Genomic DNA, 20,166 nt, shown 5'->3' on the forward strand with positions numbered 1-20,166 from the left:
CTCTGACCTCTATACTTGAGCCATGGCACACGACCACCTACACACATACACAACAAATAAGTAAACAGAGGCATATATGCAGTAACTTGAAAGTAGTAACCAACACTAATCTAATTTAGTACTTAGTAACAGAAGTTTTAACAATTTGCAATAAGTGTAAAATCTATCAGTGTCACATAAATATATTATCTACCTCTCCATCTATCATCAACCTACCTACCCTTTTCTCCCTTCTATTAACAAAATTGGAAAGAGAAATTAAGGTCCAAATGAATTTTTAAAGAAATAAAATATAGATTATAACTAGGAATGAGGCAAGAAATGGAGCAGGCAGATTAAGTACTGTGGTGTCGACTGGAGGGAAAATGAACTCTGTTATTCTGCCAGTCATCCTGACTGACAGCCCAGGGGCTCCCACCCAGGCCAGCACTCTAACAGCTGTAAAAGTTTCACACCATAAAATCAACGCTCTTGTTCTCTCAAATATATGCACTATGGTGTCTTGCTTTATGATACCTCTTGAATAGTTCTGCTTTCAAGATTTAGGCAATTTTACATACTTTACATTTCCAAATGGAGATTACTGTAAGATTCAACTTGTTAATTTCTAAGACCCCTTCTACCTACAAAAAAACCCTCTGGGGCTGCACTGAGTCAACAGAGTGACAGAAAGAAAGAAAGTATCTTGTCTGCGTCTCTAACCTGAAACAGTAGAGCACCTCTCCATCTGCTCAGGCCCTCAGCTGCTCTCAGAAACAGTCCATAGTTCTCAGTGCAGAGACTGTTTCAGTTTTTCCGAGATATGGTTTCATGTATCCCAGGGTATCCTCCACTAAGTAGCTGAGGGTCCTGAACTTCTGATCCATCTACACCTCCCAAGTGCTGGGATTACAGGCGTGTGCCCCCACGCCTGGTTTACAAAGTGCTGAGGATAGAACCCAGAGCTTCCCACCTGCCAGATAAGTATACTACCAACTGAGGCACATTCTAGCCTTCAATGCAAGATTTTTTAAAGTGTTACTACTGTAAATGATACATGACACTATTCTTTTTTGTTTGTTTGTTTTTTGTTTGTTTTTGTTTGTCTTGTTTTTGAGACAGAGTTTCTCTGTGTAGTCTTTGCTGTCCTGGAACTTGCTCTGTAGACCAGGCTGGCCTTGAACTCACAGAGATCTGTCTGCCTCTGTCTCCTGAGTGCTGGGATTAAAGGCATGTGCCACTACTGCCTGGCTATTTTTAATTAAATTTTTAAAGATTTTATTTGTGTGTGTGTGTGCGTGTGTGTGTGTGTGTGTGTGTGTGTGTGTGTGTGTGTTGGTGCCAGAGGAGGCCAGAAGATGGCATTGGATCCCTTGGAACTGGAGTCACAGGCAGCTGAGAGCTATCTAGTGTGGTTCTGGGAAGGAAACTTGGGTCTTCTACAAGAGCAGTACAGGCTTTTAACTGCTAAGCCATCTCTCCAGTCCCTTCAACGTCTAACTGTCCATAGTCGTAAACAGGAATACAATTTCTGTTTTGTCTCCAGACAACCCCTTGCTCTGTTGGCATTGAGCAGCACCTGGTTGCCATTCATTTTGTACATTCATCTTGCATCCTGAGCTCTTGCTAGACCTGTTAGATCTAGCTTCTATTTTTGGCAGGTTTTTTGGGGTGTGTGTGTGTGTCTTGTGGGTTTCCTACATAAAGAATCATGTTATCACTGAACAAAGGCAATACTATCTTTCTTTCCAGTATCCACACCTTCTATCTCTTCTTATGGCCTACTGGGCCTGGCTGGGCCCTCTGACATACTGCTGAATCAAAGTGGTACAGAAAGACACATGCCCCTCCTTGCTTGCTGATCCAGTCAGAACAGCATTCACTCTTTCATCATAAATTATGTCTGCAGTCGAGTTTTAAAATACGCTCGTTATCAGTTTGAGGGAAGTTCCTTTTTATTCCTAATTTGCTTACATTTTTTATCATCATAATTGAATGTAGAATTATATCAATTTTCCACATGAATCAAGATAATTATATCATTTTAAATCTTATTCTATTAATGCAGAGATTCATTTGCAAACGTCGAGCCAATGCTACAGCTCTGGGAAGAATCCCACTGGGTCATGGAACATTGTCACTTCTCGATCTTGCTGGATTTGATTTGCTAACATCTTCTTAAGAATTTCTGCATCTGATGTGAATCTATGTTGTTCTCTAATTTACTTTTCTTGCATTGTATGTCAGACCTGGGTAGCAGATTAGTTAGTCAACTTTATGAAACGATGGGGTAATGCCCTGTTGGTATTCAGAAAGAATGAGTGGAAGCCTGATGCTTCTCCTTCCTTAGAATATACCAGTAAAGCTACATGGGACTGAGACATTGTTTTAAGATGGTTCTGGTAATATGCTCAGGTATATATGTTTGTGTATGTATGTATTTCCCTAATATATACATATACATATGCCTTTAACCTAAGTGTGTGTGTGTGTGTGTGTGTGTGTGTGTGTATATATATATATATATATATATATATATTAGAATATATACCTTTGACATGGGAACACACACACACACACACACACACACACACACACATCTGTCTATGACCTTTGACAAGCACAAAGCTTATCTCAGGTCAGATTCAGTCATTTACCCGTTTATCCATGTAACTAGGGGCCAATGTTACAGGCCACTGTGAGGGGCCCAATGCGGCTGCTGGGAACTGACCTTGAGTCCTCTGCAAGAGCACTACATTCTCTTAAGCACAGAGCCATATCTACAGTTCCCTATTGGGCATTTAAAAAAATATTGTAGTACACGTTTGTGGAGCCCTTGATTCTGTGACAGTCCCCTGAAAATGTTGTAGTACATGTTTGTGGGGCCCTTGTTCTGTGACAGTCCCCTGAAAATGCTGTAGTACACATTTGTGGAGCCCTTGATTCTGTGACAGTCCCCTGAAGACTGGTTTTCATTCCTGTGGACAAGGTGTCAGTACAGCCTAGTGGTCTAAGGCGTCATTCCTGTGGACAGATAACTTGCCTGACTCTTCAAACTGTCACCCATGCAGTGGACAGAAGCTGAAGGCCTTCTCTCTCTCTTTTGGTTTCCAGCAGGGCTTAGGGGTCACTCACTGGGGTCCTCTACAAGTTTAGTTAGTGATCAGTCAAGGATCTGGGTAGAATTTATACACAATTTATCGAGTTCACCCTTCTCAGCCTCCCTCAGATTTCCATCACAGCCCCCTGGTATCTCTGTTGTCTACTGGGAATGTCAAACCACACAGCTGAGGACGTCTATGAAGCAAGCCAGCCCAACACAAATCATAAACTTATCTAACATATGAGAGGTTTTTGTTTGGTTGGTTTGGGTTTTGGTGGCTCCAGCCTTGGTTCCTGAGTGTAAACTTTGCAGATGACAGAGTCATTGACAATATCAAAGGCTAGGAATGCCTGCTAGGCCATTAGATCAGAGTATCCTCAGAGTCTTCCTTTCAGGACTGTATTTTTTCAGCTTTTCACAACATAGATAGGAATGGTCTGATGCATGTCTATCTTCTATTCTAAAGCACTTGCCTTAGAAACCTGCGACTCTAGAGTCTAGACATCTGCGACTCTAAGAGTCTAGACATCTGTGACTCTAGAGTCTAGACATCTGTGATTCTGCTCCTGTGTTCTTTCTGTGTACTTTCATTACTTCTTAGACCTGGGAATTTTGGTTAAATACCTAAGTTTTTTTTTTTTTTGAAAAATTATAGTAGCTTTCACAAAAAGGTCTGTAACACGAATTCCTAAATGGTCTTTTAATAATAACAAAAAAAACCCCAAATGGTCTTTTAATAAAAAATCCCGGTGCCAGATATTGGGGTAAATACTGAAAGACCAGAGATAAAAAGGAGCAAGCCACATCTTACCTCTAGGACTCTATGGTGGTATTGTGTTCCCCAAAATATTGTGCACTCTAATAGACTTATCTGGGGTCAGAGAACAGGACAGCCACAATATTAAACATAGAGAATAGGCAGTGGTAGCACACACCTTTAATCCTAGCATTCCACAGGCAGAAATCCCTCTGGATCTCTCTGAGTTCAAGGCCACATTGGAAACAGCCAGGCATATGACACATGCCTTTAATCCCAGGGAGTGATAGCAAAAGGCAGAAAGATATATAAGGTGTGAAGACCAGAAACTAGAAGCATTTGGCTGGTTAAGCTTTTAGGCTTTGAGCAGCACAGTTCAGCTGAGATTCATTCTGGATGAGGACTCAGAAGCTTCCAGTCTGAGGAAACAGGATCAGCTGAGGAATTGGTGAGGTGAGGTAGCTGTGGCTTGTTCTGCTTCTCTGATCTTCTAGCATTCACCCCAATAATTGGCCTCAGGCTTGATTTTATTAATAAGACCTCTAAGATTCATGCTACAGGCCTCAGCCTGAAAAGCCTCAGCCAATAGGCCTCTAGCTGAATGAGCTTCCTCAGCTGAGAAGGCTTTAGTTCCTGTCTCCTCACGCCTTATATACCTTTCTCCGCCCACCCATATCATTTCCTGGCTCAACTTCCCTAGTGCTGGGATTAAAGGCATGTGACTCTCAAGTACTGGGATTAAAGGTGTGTGCCACCACTGCCTGGCTCTGTTTCTCTTCTAGACTAAGTCAATCTCATGTAGTCCAGGGTGGCTTTGAACTCAAAGAGATCCAGACAGATCTCTGCCTCCCCAGTGCTAGGATTAAAGGTATGTGCCACCACTGCCTGGCTTCTATGTTTAATCTAGTGGCTTCTTCTGTTCTCTGCTCTCCAGGCAAATTTATTAGGGTACACAATCTATCACCACAAAGGTCTGTTTTCTAGGTGCTGAATGGAGCCCAAGGCAGGCACTGTGGTCTAGACTCTACACGAATTTTCTGCCTGTAAGGACGATGCTGTTCTTCCTTCTGGTGTGTCCTTCCTAGAGGTGGCTGAATGGCATCGTCTGTCAGGTCCCCTGGGCCCAGCTGAACGAGAGGAGCATCTTCATGGAATGCCGTCTGTCCCCTGACATCAGATGGTTAGCAGAGGCTCTGCTTAGCTTGCTGGTCTCTCAGAAGTTCCCTCACTTTAGTTTCTTTCTCTCTGAGAACATACGGCTTTGCAGCACGCAGCTGCAGAGACAAAGAGTTACTTCCCTGTGGTTCCTCATTCTCTCACTGGACTCTGAGACACTGTGGAACCCCCAAACTCCATCTCCACAGCCCAGTGACACTGGGAACCCACTTCCAACCCAACTGGGACTCATCTCCCTGGGGTTCAGACCCAGTGTTTCTTGGTGGGCTTCTGATAACTTAAAGTAGCATTTAGTAATTTTTTAGCTTTAATATTATTGGAGGTGTGTCATGAAATGGTCCAAGAATGGAGTCGTAGGAGGAGACTTCTGAGAGCTTGAGAGAACACTCCAAGAAAACAAGATGAGTCTTGTGACTTCAGTTTCTTCCAAACACAGAATTGTTCTTGGAATGCTTTTTCGTGCTCCTCCCGGGAGTAGTGGATAGTTTATTTCAGATTCCTCATTATTGCTTGCTGGTGTTATTCAAGTATATGCCTCCATGGAAAAACATGTTTTTGCCAATTCTGACTTGTCCTTGTAACTGTACACTTTACTCATGTGATTCTCTTAACCCTCAGAATATAAATTGTCTGATGCTCTGAATAAAGTTGCTGTTGCATGAGACTTTAGTCCACCTCCTCTATCAGCTCTATTCCCCTGGGTCCCACCGCCTCTAGAAGAGGTGGAGTTGGATGGTCTGTTGACATCATAATCACCGCGGCAGCTTTTGGGAGCAAAGCCATGCCTAGAGGCCACTGCGGCACAACAGAAGGTGTCTTCCTCAGCAGGTAGTCTCAGCAAGAAAGTTAATTTGATGACAGAGCACAGATGTATTTTAAAAAGTACATCTACTTATTTATCATCCATCCATCCATCCATGTGTCTGTCTATCCGTCCATCCATCTGTCCGTCCATCCATCCATCCATCCATCCATCCATCCACCCATCCATGTGTGTGCATGCACACTTGTGCCTTGGTGTGCATGAAAATCAAAAGAAAACATGTACTAGTAGATGCTCTCCTTCCAGTGTGTGGGGTCCGGGGGATTGAACTCAGATCATCAGGTTTGGTAGAAAGTGCCTTTACCTGCTGAGCCATCTTGGCAGTCCTAAGACTCAGTTTTGCTACATTTAGGCTATTCAATACCTAAATGTTTTAAACAGAGTAATCTTTGAAACCTCTTTTTCAAAGAGAATCTTTTATAATTCACTTCCCAAGACCAAGGTCAGTCCACTTAACCCCTGCGCTGCCCCACTGTTCTTATTATATGTATTTTTATATGCTGGCTTCCATTACTTTTGTTTATATGCATTTTTGATTTGCGTTTGAAGCAGTTTAAAAGATTAATGCTGAAATCTTTGAATTTATGTGAGCTGGTGAGCATTATCATACAGAAGCACCAACAAAACCACCACTTAGATTTTTAAAAATTCATGTACAAACAAACTATTCTTTTACTAATTAACTTTGAAAAAGAAAGCCTGATTGCATAATGCAAGATTTAATAGCTGACAGTCAACAGTCAGGCTTGATTCTCTATCCACAGTCTGATACCGCAGCCCATTTCACTCTGTTTTGTTTTACATAGGGGCTCATTTTACAGCCCTGCTCTCCTTCAACTCCATCCTCTTCCTTGGCTGCAGAGTGCTGGGATAACAGGTACATCCTGCTGTGTCCAGCCCCTCAATGGTTTACAAAGACAGAGAAAGGACATGGTCCCTTGGCCCTTTGGTGCATATACACAGAGCCTTAAAGAATGCATACACAGCTGTGTATGTATCTGTGACTGTACACAAAACAAACCACTTCTCTTGCACACAATCTCTTCATGAGTTACCTACATGTTTAACTGGAAGCGTCATTGAATGCCAGTAACATCTAATTTGGTTTACATAGAGATTATTCAGAATTGATGTCAATATATTCAATCAAGTATTTGCTTAAAGTATCTGCTACTCATTAAATAAAAAGGACACATGACCACCCAAGAAGACCTTCAGTGGTGTGTACATCCTAACAGAATTGACCAAGAGTGAGCGGGGGAGACAAGAAAAGGACAGAAGGCAGAGAGGTCATAGAACACCTCTGCAGAGCATTTTCACTCGCAGTATTGGCTTGTTTGGGGGTACACTCACCCCGCATGGCTAAAGGCTTGAGGCTCACATCTTCAATCCAGCAGATTCTGGACTGTGCAGGTGTCTGGAGGTCCTTACTGGTTCTGGTCTCCTTCTTTGGGCTGACAATTTTGAATGAGGGTGAGACGTAGAGTGTTTCCACAGAGGACTGTTTGTGGAACATGGACTCTGACTTGGATATCCTCACACCCAGGCTGACGAACTCATCTTTACCTGATGGCCTAAATGCCTGTATAGGTGTCAGGGTTTCAAAGCTTTTCAAAGCTGTCTGCTTTTCCTGAGGAGTTTGTGGGGGACTTTCTGTGGGAGTATTTGTGATGGTCTTCTCCAATCTCTCGCCTAAACTCATATTTGTCTGCATCGATGGTCTTTTTTCTGAGGGAGTAGACACAGCATCTGTAAAATAGCAAGTACCCCAAATTAAAACTGAAACATTCCATTTAAAATCCATTTTAATAAATAGGATCTTTCTTATTTAGTCTTCTGCTTTCCTACTAGGCTGGTATGTTCTATTTCAAGTACCCCCAGGCTATAACTGATGCCTTAGTCATTTGGTGGCTGCCTCTCTCAAAGGCACTAAACCACAAGGCACAGGAAATTTCAAATAACTTCCCTTTAAACATTTCTCCCTTCATCCACTGATCTGTCTCTGAGCCACTCTATTTCTAGTACCTTCAAACCTTCATCCTTTACACACTAAACTAGACAAAATATACATCATTCTACCCTTATGGAACCCTCATCTCTCCTGGAATGAAAGCTGTCTCCTCCCAGGAGGCACATTCAGAAGCACCTCAGGGGCAGCATCATTTTAATGAATCTTTTGTCTGTGTGGAGGACAACACATTTTTTTACAGAGCTGTTCTGATGGTTACTACAAGGCAAAGTTTCTGTCCATCTTGTCACTAAGTAGCCACGAATAGACCAAAGCACCAGGAGAGCCTGGGACAGACCAGGTGGCATGACCAGAAGGGGCTGAAGTAGTGTAAGAAACCCAAACCTCTGGTGAACCCACACATCTGGACTGACTTTCCAGATGGGCCTGGCTCCCAACCCTCAGTGTGAGGGACTGTTCTCAGAGAGTTTCATTCTAATCTGAATATGGAAGAAAAAATTGTTTCTTAAGAGATCGGGTTCTTGAAACTGGAATCATACCACAGTGAGAGGGGTGTGTGTATTCTCTGGCACATCCACCAGGAAGGAAGATACAGTCTGTGGAGTTCGCTGTTAGGCAATTGTACACATCACAAAGCACACCATATGGTACTTCAGAATGCACCCATGCAGGCTCTCAGCACCTCCAGAGGCTGGAGAAAACCTTCTGGTATTTACTCATAAGTAGAAAGTTCAAGAAATGTATGTTAGTTGCTTCAGTGTCTTGGTGCAGCTAGTTGAGGTTTGTGTGGTCACTCAGCAAAGATGCCCGAGGAAACTCAGACCGGCCAATGGAGGAGGAAGAGGTTAGGACTTTGGCCTTTAAGGCAAAAATTTTCTAGTTAACGTCCTTGGTCATCAATATTTTCTATTTGAATGAAGAGATATTTCAAATTCATTAGATGCTCTGGGTAAGATCAGAGATGAGAGTGTGACAGACCCTGGTAAACTACTCTGGGAAGGAGCTGCACATTAATCTCATTCCCAACAAACAAGATCAAACTGATACTGGAACTGGAATGGCCAAGGCTGACTTGATCCATAACCTTGGCACTACTGCCCAGTCTGGCACCCAAGCCTTCATGAAGGCCTTGCAGGCTGGTGCACACATCTCTATGGCTGACCAGTTTGGTGTGGCTTTTTACTCTGTGGATTTGCTTGCTGAGAAAGTGACTGATCACCAAGCATGATGATGAGCAGTATGCCCGGGGATCCTCAGCAGGGGCATCATTCCAGTGAGGACTGACCAGGTGAACCCGTGGCCATGGAACAAAGGTTATCTTACATCTGAAAGAAGAGCAAGCCGAGTATTTGGAGGAAAGGAGAATAAAGGAAGTGGTGAAGGAACATTCTCAGCTTAATGGCTACTCCGTGACTCTCTTTGTGGAGAAGGAACGTGATAAGGAAGTCGGTGATGCTGAGGCTGCAGAAGGAGGAGAGAAAGAGGAAGAGAAAGAAAAAAAGAAGTAGAAGATGCTGGTTCCAGTGAGAAAGAGGAAAAGGATAGGGAGAAGGAGAAGAAGGAGGAGTACATGGATCAAGAAACACTAAATAAAACAAAGCCTGTTGGGATCGGAACCCCTGGTGACATTGCTAATGGGGACTATGGAGAGCTCTGCAAGAGCTTAGCCAATGACTGGGAAGAACATCCAGCAGTAATTCTGTTGAAGGACAATTGGAAGTCTGAGCCCTTCTTTTTGTCCCAAGACACGCTCCTTTTGATCTGTTTGGAAACAGGAAGAAAAAGAACAGCATCAAACTGTACGTACAGAGTTTTCATCATGGCTAACTGTGAGGAGTTAGTCCCTGAGTATCTGAATTTCTTTTTTTTCTTTCATTTTTTTATGAAGAAATTTTCTATTCACTTTACATACCAACCACAGATCCCCCTCTTCCCTCTTCTCACCCCCCAAGTATCTGAATTTCATTAGAGGGGTGGTGGATTCCTAGGGTCTCCCTCTAAGTATTTCCCATGAAATATTGCAGCAGAGCAAAAATTTGAAAGTTATCGGAAAGAATTCGGTCAAGAAATGCTTGAATTATCCACTGAACTGGCAGAAGATGAAAAGAACAACAAAAAGTTTGATGAACAGTTCTTAAAAAATACAAAGCTTGGAATTCATGAAGACTCTCAGAATCGGAAGAACCTTTCAGAGCTGTTGTGATGGCACACATCTTCTTCTGGGGATGAGGAGGTTTCTCCCCAGACTACTGCCCCAGAATGGAGGAACCAGAAGCACATCCATTTTATCACAGCTGAGCCCAGGACCAAGTAGCTAACTCGGCCTTTGTTCAACAGCATGGCTTAGAAGTGATCTGACTGACTGAGCCCATCAATGAATATAGTGTCACAGCTGAAGGATTCTGAGGGCAAGACCTTAGTGTCAGGTACCAAAGAAGGACTGGGACTTCCAGAAGATGAAGAAGAGAAAAAGAAAACAGGAAGAGAAAGACAAAGTTTGAAAACTTCTACAAAATTATAAAAGAAATCTTAGAGGGGAAGGCTGAGAAGGCCAAAGTGATCGGTGAAATCCCCATGTGGTATCGTCACAGCACGTACTGGTGGACCACAAACATGGAGAGAATCATGGGAGCTCCAGCCTGCAAAGACAACTCAATGAGAGGTTACAGGGCAGCAAAGAAAGGCCTGGAGATAAACCCTGACCGCCCCACTACTGAAACCTTCAGGCAAAAGGCAGAGGCTGACAAGAATGACAAGTCTGTGAAGGATCGGGTGGTCATCTTGGTGTATGAGCTACACTCTTGTCTTCCGGCTTCAGTCTGGAAGATCCCTAGACACATGCTGACAGGATCTACAGGATGATCAAGCCTTGTCTAGGAACTGATGAAGAAGATCCCATTTCAGACAATACCAGTGCTGCTGTAGCTGAAGAAATGCCACTCCTCGAAGGAGATGGCAACCCAGTGCTCATGAAGAAGCAACTGAGCTTCATCAGGAGAACCACGTGCTCAGTGCTTCCTACAGTCCTTCTGACGACACAGCTTCAGGGTTTGGGTAACATTTAATGTGGTATCTGTGCCACATGAAAACTAAGGAGAAGATAAGATTTCTTTCTGCTTCTTAGACTCTGGTACTGTCAGCTTGTTTCAATAGGTTGGGAGAACATTTGTTTTAAAACAAAAGGTAAGCAATCGGAACTATTTAAGCTGTCGAGCTGGATTCCTTAGTAGACCAAACATCTGTCACTGAAGTGTCCTAAGATATAGCTTCATGTTTAAAAGGGAAAAAAACTGTTAAGATGCCTTGAATATAAACTAGAATGTACTTTTTAAGTTTTTCATTCCTGTAGTTAATTCTGCATGTACTAGTCTTAGAGGTAAGAACACAAGCTGAAACAACTTAATAAGTCCCCATGTGGCTTGTTTTCCAAAGTAAAGTAGCAAGAACAAAACCGAAGCTTCTCTAGGTCTTGTAACTCAATAAGGCATGTGAATGGAAATACAGTACCCAGCCACATTCTGCTTTAAAAGGTAAATACAAATTACACACACACACACACACACACACACACACACACACACACATATATATATATATATATATATAGAGAGAGAAATTTATTTTGCTTTCTATCAGGAATCACACTTATTCTAGTCATCAAATCTTTTCATTTTTAATTTTTTCCTTTTTAGAGTTTTGAGACAATGTCTGACTCTATAGTTGAGGCTGGCCTAGAATTCAGGATCCTCCTACCTCTGTCTCTTGAATCCTGGGATTCCAGCTTTCTACTGTAGTATCTGGCTTCTATCTTTGAAAATTCAATTCAAGTACCACTTCTCCAATGCCTGCCCTGATCCTTCTGTCTAGGCCTTGTCTATTATGGCCTCTGCTACCAAAGACTGGAGCCTGATGAACAACTACAATACTTTGTTCAGTCAAGCCTTGTCCCAGGATACTAAGAGTTACCTTGAGTTCTCTGTGTCCCAGCACCCAACGGTGCCAGTCCTGGAGGATGTACTCAAACAATGTCTTTTCAATGGAAGGAAAAATCCAGACACAAGAACCAAAGAGAAGGTAATGCTTTTGTTTTTCTAAATTTAACATAGTTTAACAACTTAATAACAATAAAAGGAAACAGAAAATTGGTAGATGAAAATAACCTCTTCTGAAATATTACTAATTTGCATATGACCCAGTTATATTTAGTTGGTAAAAGGCTGTGTTAGAAGCACTAATATACCCTAGTAGGAAACTAGATTCATGATATTCCAGAATGCATGTGTATGTTACTATATTTGCTTTAAAGTACTCCTTAAAGGGAATTTTAGTTAACTATTTCCCTTGATTCTCCATTATACTTGAGAAAAGTATTTTGCTCTTTATGTAATGAAATCACTTTAAAATTCAGTGACATGTAAAATAGGACAGCCCAGGATGACAATGGCTTTCCCATGAAAATGTCCTAAGAACACTCGACCCAAATATCAGCATTGTCGTGGGTGAAGACTCGAGATGCCATGTTAATACTTAGTACAAAAGCTTAAAATTAAACACAAGCTTAAGAATTCAATGAGATGGCAGGGTCTGATGAGAGGAATTCGCTGAGAGGCTCACGGTGTAAGCTCTGCCTGGGAGGTGGAGGCAGGAAAATCAAGAGTTCAAGGCTAGTTACATGGAGAGTTCAAGGCCAGTTTGAGCTACATGATACCTATCTCAAAGAACCAAAATAAACAAATAAATAAATTAATTAATTAAAAATTCAACATCACTAGTTAGACTAAAGGCCTTCTATTTTTATTAACCCCTTTCCTGATAGTCTAGGAAGAATAAACTGCAAACTGGTTGCTTGGACTTTTATTAAAACTAGTAAGTGGTTTTTTTTTAGCTGTGTCGGGAATTGAACTGATGTATCCCCAGACCTGATGACAGGGGCTAGGGATACAGCTCAGTTGGCAGAATGCTTGGGAAAATGATTTCAAATGCATAGCACATTATCTTAAAAAGAAAAGTGTTTACTTGAACAGAAAATGAAAGCGTTCTGAAGATTCCGGAACAAAGCTGCCTTGGTTTTCTCTGCTGTCAGCCCAATTCCACACACACCCCCCCTTCTGTGAAACTTGCCAAATCGATTCTCTGTAATCACTGCTTTAGTTATTTATAGTTTGTATGTGGACGTCCCTTCCTATGCTAGTGACCAACTCCACACTCCATGGGTTCTGAAGGCTGCTCTTCATGGCTTACTTACCAGAAAATGACCCACAGCCAGGCTGTGCTGCATTTTCAGACCAACCCAGGCCTCCTGATCCCTGCATCTTGCCCACCAGCCAACACCCTCCTGCTTCACTCGTTTAAATCCTACCAACCCCCCAAGAGCCATCTCAAACAATTACTGCTTCTAAAAGCTATTTCTAATGGATAGCACTCCACCCTAATCCATGCCTTTTCCGAAATGATAAAACATACTTCCATGAACTCAATATTTTACTTAATTACATACACTATAGCACTGATCATATGTGAGGTTCCTGCACTCTGACCTTACAGCCTACAGGATGCTTTTGCACAGGGAAGGAACACAAGTGTCTGCTAAATTTAAGTGGTCCCTAATGTGCCTTTCCCTGACATCAGCTTTACATGCTGATCCTGGCCATCAAAGCATGCTGTATGTGAAACCTAAAATCAAGAATGCTCAGTCCAACAACTGTTGGGGCTGGGGTTCAGCTCAGCAATTGAGTGTTTGTCTAGTACAAGGAAAGTTCTGTGTTTGATACTGAGTATCATGAAAATTAACAAGGAAGGAACAGGGGAAAGAAAGGAGTGGGCAATGAAGGGAGAGAAAGGGCTGGCTAACTGATACCTACTCTTTACTCTGGGCTCTATACAGGCTCCGGAGAGACACTAAGTAGGCCAATCATCCAGCAATACAAATACAGTAAAAAGTCAGAGCGGAGGAGAAAGACGGGCAAGTGCCCGAGCTAATGGAACTTCAGCAAAGGAAGAAGGCTGGAACAGCAGGACAGGCACAAGCCACTCAGTGTTATTAGTTTTTAGTGTGTGTGTGGGGGGTGGGGTGGGGTGGAGGGGTGCTTCAGCAGAGAGACAGGAAAAAGCCAGGGCTGTGGGACCTCTTCACTGTCAGGCAGGAGTTGGGAGGAAGGAAACAGAAATCATGGGACACTTTTGGAAGCTTGTTTCTTAGTCACCTTGAGGGAACTTTGCTCTCCTGTTCTCCAGGCAACCGCCTCGCCTTCTTCTCCAGCCCTCTTTTCCTCTGAAATCTAGGCAGTACATCCTCAACACTTCACTTTTCTGATCTATAATAAAGTATCATTTACTGCTAGACTTCAGCTACAAGTAGGATGGTCTGTTTGCAATCCATTCACACATTTTTTTTTGTTTTTGTTTTTGTTTTTCGAGACAGGGTTTCTCTGTGTAGCTTTGCGCCTCTCCTGGAACTCACTTGGTAGCCCAGGCTGGCCTCGAACTCACAGAGATCCGCCTGGCTCTGCCTCCCGAGTGCTGGGATTAAAGGCGTGCGCCACCACCGCCCGGCTCATTCACACATTTTTAACCCCGGTCTCTGCTGAGTTCGGCTGCTCCTTTGGGGAGATTCACCATCCTGACCTGTCCCTGATCTCTAATTTTCCACTACTGACGTGGTCATAAACTTCCCCAGCACTTGGGTTATTTTGGATCTTCCCATCTGCTCACTTGGTCCACTCCACACAACCCTCCAGAATGCCTGGTCCTCAAACTATCTAACACAGTTTACGGCTCTGCATGAATTTACCCCTCTTGCTGGGTCTCCATCACTACCCTAGTAAAAGTGGGGCCCAGCAACGCTTTCCTGTCTTCACATTCCACACCCCTCTTGGTGCTAAGTCTCCACCCAGCTGTTCCTTTTGCCTAAAATTCTCTCCCCTCCTTACGTCTAGCCAGGGACTGCCACCTTCCAGGTTGGTACCCCTCAGATGGGTCTATGCTTTTGCTCATGGGCATGCCTCAGCCTGCAGGACTCTTTCCACTCTGACAAAGATGATTTCATTCTTCAGGGCCCAATCCAATTTCTTGATGAAAAACATTTTTAACCTTTCAAGTTAAAATGAATCTGTTTTCCTTACTCATTATTGCATAATGAATGCTGTATGAATACTGACTTTTCTTTAGCCAATCTCATTATTCCAAATGTATCTATTCATTTGACAAACACGTATTAAGTATGAGGATGTGTCCAGCAGTATCCTTAGCTCAGGGATCACAGCACTAAACAAATGTGTTGTTTCTAACTCAGTCTAATTTCCTGTTACCTCTAGTACAGTGATACCCTGCAGAGCACAAACCCTGTCGAAGCTGATAGTCATTGCTGTTCAACCCACAGGCAACTGGCAGAGTGTCTGATAGTCATTGCTGTCCCAAAGATCTGGTCACTAAAATCAATTCATCTGTGGATCCAGGAGAAGGAAGAGAGGATATCTTGATGTAGTCTTTTGAGACACAGGGAGATACCTAGAGATCCAGGGGCTTATTCAGACCACACAGGATTCAAGGGCAGAGGAATAGATGCCAGACTCATGAATTCAATATTCTTCTGCCTTGGGGAACTGAAGAAGGGACTGTGAAAGTTGGCAGATCCAGCTGTACCCATAAGGTTGTTCTTCACTAACAATCCCATGCCTAGGATGTGTGCTTGTGTCCATAACTGCTACATGACCCAGACTTTCCTCAGGATCACTTTGTTCATCTGTGAGATGCAGGGCATGTGAGCAGGATCAAGCTGGTCCATATGTGTCTGAGCCTGCTCATCATCTCCTGGGAAGAGGGTTTTCGGGAAGATGAACACATGACGAACGAACAGCACTCATGGATGTTTTTTTAAAGCTCTCAAGAATATGAGGGCTCCGATGGAGTATGACATCGGTACTGCCTTTCTATATTGGAACACAAATATGTGAACGCATACACTGCAAACACCAATGTGATTGTTCCAGAAGGCTTCCCAACCTTTTCCAGGAGAGAATTTCTGTGAATTCCACTGAAATAGCAGGGAGGAGTTCTGAGTGAATTAATTTGGCTGGCTGGCTTTATCTGGTTTCTCATTTTCTTTCAATTTAAACCTGAATGTCAGAGCTTTCTTTCAAGCATCTATCCAGCTGACTCCTCAATAGGAGGCTCAGTATTAAATCATGAGACGGCACCAGCTCGCCTTAGTCACCTGCCAATATACCTGATCAATACAAAATGGGACCCTGAAAGGCGTGTCGTCCTAGGCTTGATAATTATCCTTCAGGAAGCAGCACGTTCTCTGTGGAAGAAACTGGGCTGCGATTTCCACACAGACCAACATGAACATGCCTGAAGCCAGAAAACAGCAATAGCTTCCATGCCAAAGAGACCAGCCTGCTCAGTGGGTCAGGAGTGGTCTGGCTAATTCACAAGTACGAGATCATTCTGACAGAGACTTCAGTTTGGTTTGGAGTGAAGAAACTTTGCCGACAGACAGGAACACCCCATGTGACTCCTCTTTTATTTTTCAGCAATTCCATGGGCTTGTTCTAGGGACTATAATCATTGCGTGTTATTATGTATTTGTTATTATAAATCTAATAATGGGCGTTCTGGTCCAACAGAGGCAGCACTGTGCTTCATTCTCTTGTTGGTCTGACGCATAGGATCCAATTACAGCTACAAAGGAGAGAGCTGGCAGGCATGCCCGAAGATGGATGCCAAGATACAGCTTTCTGGAGTTTAAAAAGGCATAACTGAAGGATTTTTCCCCTTTTAGTAATTAAGTTAATCAGAGGAAATAGGATGTGAAGATTATAATGAGGTCATTTTGCTAAGAGGCCACAGTTACAAATTATTAACACAGAAATGATTTAAATTGCTTACTAATGTATTGGTTTAAAATAGGCAGGTCATTAACCTAAAATGGATATTGCATGTAAAGTTAAATCATATGCATGACACAAAAAATTGTAGTGTTTTTTTTCTTGTGGTGCACGCACAAAATCCTAAATAATTACAAATCTGAACAGCTACCAGTTTCTTAGGGTCTGTGCTAAGTGCGAAATAGTTGCATGATCGCATTCAACTGTGTTGCAACTACGACCAAATATGAAAGAAGAGACATGTTCAAAGCAGGAGCCCCGAGACTCACAAATATATGGACTGGTTCTTTCAGAATGAGTTGGCAGAGTAGCCCCATTCTAACAGGAGGACCAAAATAGGGACCCACAGAAAAGGACTTTGAAAAAAGCATCTTCAAGTAGAGCAGCTGACAGCTTTCATGCCATGGAAATGGATTGTAATGAATGGATTATAAAATTGGCACAGAGTGCTCATTACTAAGTTTTATGTCGTAGCTAAGGTTCCCCCAGTAATAAAAACCACACTTTCCCTCACTAGACTGCAGCTACAGAAAAGGAGGGTGAAAGGCCTTTGTGAGCTGGGGATCACTGCCCGCCCATCTCAGCATCTGTGTCTCTAGGGCGCTGGTGAAATGGAAGCTGCTATCTGCCATGTAAAGGTCATCCTGTGCTGGAGCACACACCAGGCCCCATGAGATAAGCAGGTGCACAAAGGCATAGGTGGTGGAGCCCCCTAGACTTACAATGACAAGCCAACAATGACTCCAGAAGAGTGGAAAGTTAGACTAAATTAGGTGAGAGGTTGAATTCTAGCCAGAATGAAAACACCTTTAAACTACGAAATAGTTTAAACTGTGCCCCGCCCAAGGGTCTCACTACCAGGTAGGGAGGGCTGTCATTAGGAGCCAGCCAAGGCAGTAAACCACATAGCTCTTGCCACAGCTCTGCCCGGAAGTGATCAGAACCTGAGCAAGCCCTCCTCTTGCAGACCTCAGGCATGGTGCAAGGCCTGTGCCCACTGGTTCTCAGCAGGTGGCATCTGAGATGCAAAGAATGAAGGTTAAGACACAGGAGGATAACCCCAACATTTTCAAAATTAAGCATGCACACCAATAATTAACTTTTTTTACTTCAACAGCAAATCTTGGGTAGGTCCACTGCACAGCAACCAGCCTTTAAATACCATTTACATTGTGGATGAAGAAGAAATGCTACTTTTTATGAAGCATGACTGTGTGTTTATTCAAAATAAGCCAAGAAGACCCCCATTAAAACCATCAACATTTTCCCGAGATCATGTCCCTCTGGGATCACCTTGCTCATTTCTAGAGACAATGCAAACCATCCCTTCCCCTAGACAGAGACTGCTGCATGGTCCTGGATCCTACAGCTCTCTGCTCACATTTTTCTTGAATGGTTTGCAGCACGATTCTGTAACTTATCTATGTTTTGCTTATTCTGTCTCATCACAGCACCCTCTACATATTTTCATTCACGAAATACCACTTTTCAGATAGACTGTTGTACTGAGGAGGCAAAAGCCAGAAAAGACTTCAGTCACTGGAATTGTTAAGCATGGAAATAAAATATGAGATACACTGGCTAAGAAGAAAAAATTCTTTCTGAAAGATGAGTGAAAAGTAAGGGATTATAAAACCTACACTAAGCAGATTTCATTAAAAACCCAAATATAGTACCTAAAATTCTGGAAGAAATGTTAATGAATCAGGAAATAGAGAGCTGGAAGATGGTTGCAGAGTCAACAGGAGAGAAATCTAGTAGCTAGTTTAAGAGAGACATGGCAGGCTGGGTGTGAGTCCAGCATCACTGATGGGCGCTTGGCTCCTTCAGTCTCATGGGCCTGACCAGTGCAGGCCGGCCGGTCTCTCCGCGATCCCCACGTGCACCTGGGCCCTCACCACCGCTCCCTCCTTTCCCGACTCATCCTCAGGTCTGCTTTAATCTCCTCTTGTCCCGTGTTCTGTCCTATGGGTGTCAGGATACACAGAGCACAGAGAAGATGATGTCTGTCACTGTCCCTCTGCTGGTCACTGTCACTGTCCCTCTGCTGGTGGTGGCTGCTTTGGCTATTGTGGCCCTGGGAGGGCTCCTCTCCAAGTTCTCCCTCTGGTGGAGTGAAGCTTGTTCTAATTTCACAGAGGAGGAAATGGTTTATTTGGCTTACACTTCTACATCACAGTCTGTCCCTGAGGGAAGTCAAGGCAGGAAGTCAAGCTGAAACATGAAGCAGGAACTATGGATGAATGCTGCTTACTGGCTCACTGCAGTCATGCTCAGCTGGCTTCCTTAGAGAACTCATGACTCTCTGCCCACAGTGGGCAGGGCCCTCCTACATCAATTACAGTCAAGACAAGTCCCCACAGACATGCCCACAGGTCAGTCTGACCCAGGCAACTCCTCAGCTGAGATTTCCTTCTTAGGTGACTCCAGGCTGTGTCAAGTTGACAGTTGAAGCTACCGAGGCCACCCTCTACTATGGTTCCCTTGCGTGGGACTCCAGGTCTGAGACATCTTCCTCCAAGTCGTTGCACCTTCTGATTTGTAACTGTTGTAGATTACCTTGAACCTGCGCTTCTGCCTGAGCACAGCTGGAGAAAACACGCCACTGTAACTTCACGGTCTGCAGTCGTCTGGAGCCACGGGCGAGGCCTTTTCTTTGGCTGGTCTTTTAGCTCTCATCCTCTCCCACACAATCCCAAACCCTCACTGCTGTCTTCAGGCACCTCTGTCAACCTGACCTTTCCCACTTGCCTTTTAGGAGTTGATCTTCTGCCCCAAGCACAAGGGAACGACAGACTGTCAACTGAGCACCCCCTCCTGCTAACCAGCTGGGCTGCAGGCAGCCTGGAGGGTCAGGAGCAATGCTCTCGGCCCACTCCTTGTCCTGTGGCTCTCACCGAGACTCCCTCTAGTCAGCATTTCTTGCTGGCTTCAGCCTTGCATTAGTTGCTCCCTGACCCTGTCCATATCAGCACATCCATATTTATTAAGCTATGCTCAACACATGAGAACTGTGTTTGTCTATGGTCTATGATGTGATGTTTAGATATGATGTTTGGTTTAAAGATACCAGGCGGATCTCTGTGAGTTCGAGGCCAGCCTGGGCTACCAAGTGAGTTCCAGGAAAAAGGCGCAAAGCTACACAGAGAAACCCTGTCTCGAAAAACCAAAAAAAAAAAAAAAAAAAAAAGATACAATGTGAAGTTAAATGAGGCTAGCTAACAAACCTACCACCCCACATACTCATCATTTTGAAAACATTTAAGATCTCCTCCCTTAGAAATCCTCAAGCATTCCATTGCTGTTTATCCAGGCTCCATGCTGTACAGTGGGTCTTCAGAGCCTATTCCTTCCTGAAACGTTTTTACTTTTGACCAGCATCTCCACACCCCAGAAGCACCATTCTGCTGTCTGCTGATGAGTTCTGTTTTGGAAGATTTCACGTGTGTGGAATCATAGGTCCTGGCCTAT

The 20,166-nt window shown here is 43.5% G+C and overlaps 1 protein-coding gene and 1 pseudogene across 1 annotated transcript in view; one reads left to right on the plus strand and one right to left on the minus strand.

Moving 5' to 3' along the window:
• Enthd1 (ENTH domain containing 1) overlaps window positions 1–20,166 on the minus strand; it is a 111,220-nt gene that overhangs the window by 13,367 nt on the left and 77,687 nt on the right. Inside the window, exon 5 of the mRNA XM_052747476.1 lies at window positions 7,159–7,587. Within this exon, the coding sequence (XP_052603436.1) occupies window positions 7,159–7,587 (429 nt within the window). The remainder of the gene's footprint in view (window positions 1–7,158; window positions 7,588–20,166) is intronic.
• Window positions 8,637–10,872, plus strand: LOC128117197 (heat shock protein HSP 90-alpha-like; annotated as a pseudogene).

The sequence above is a fragment of the Peromyscus californicus genome, unplaced genomic scaffold (assembly GCF_007827085.1).
Source record: "Peromyscus californicus insignis strain IS unplaced genomic scaffold, ASM782708v3 Scaffold_20__1_contigs__length_68692818, whole genome shotgun sequence".
In the NCBI taxonomy this organism is placed as follows: domain Eukaryota; kingdom Metazoa; phylum Chordata; class Mammalia; order Rodentia; family Cricetidae; genus Peromyscus; species Peromyscus californicus.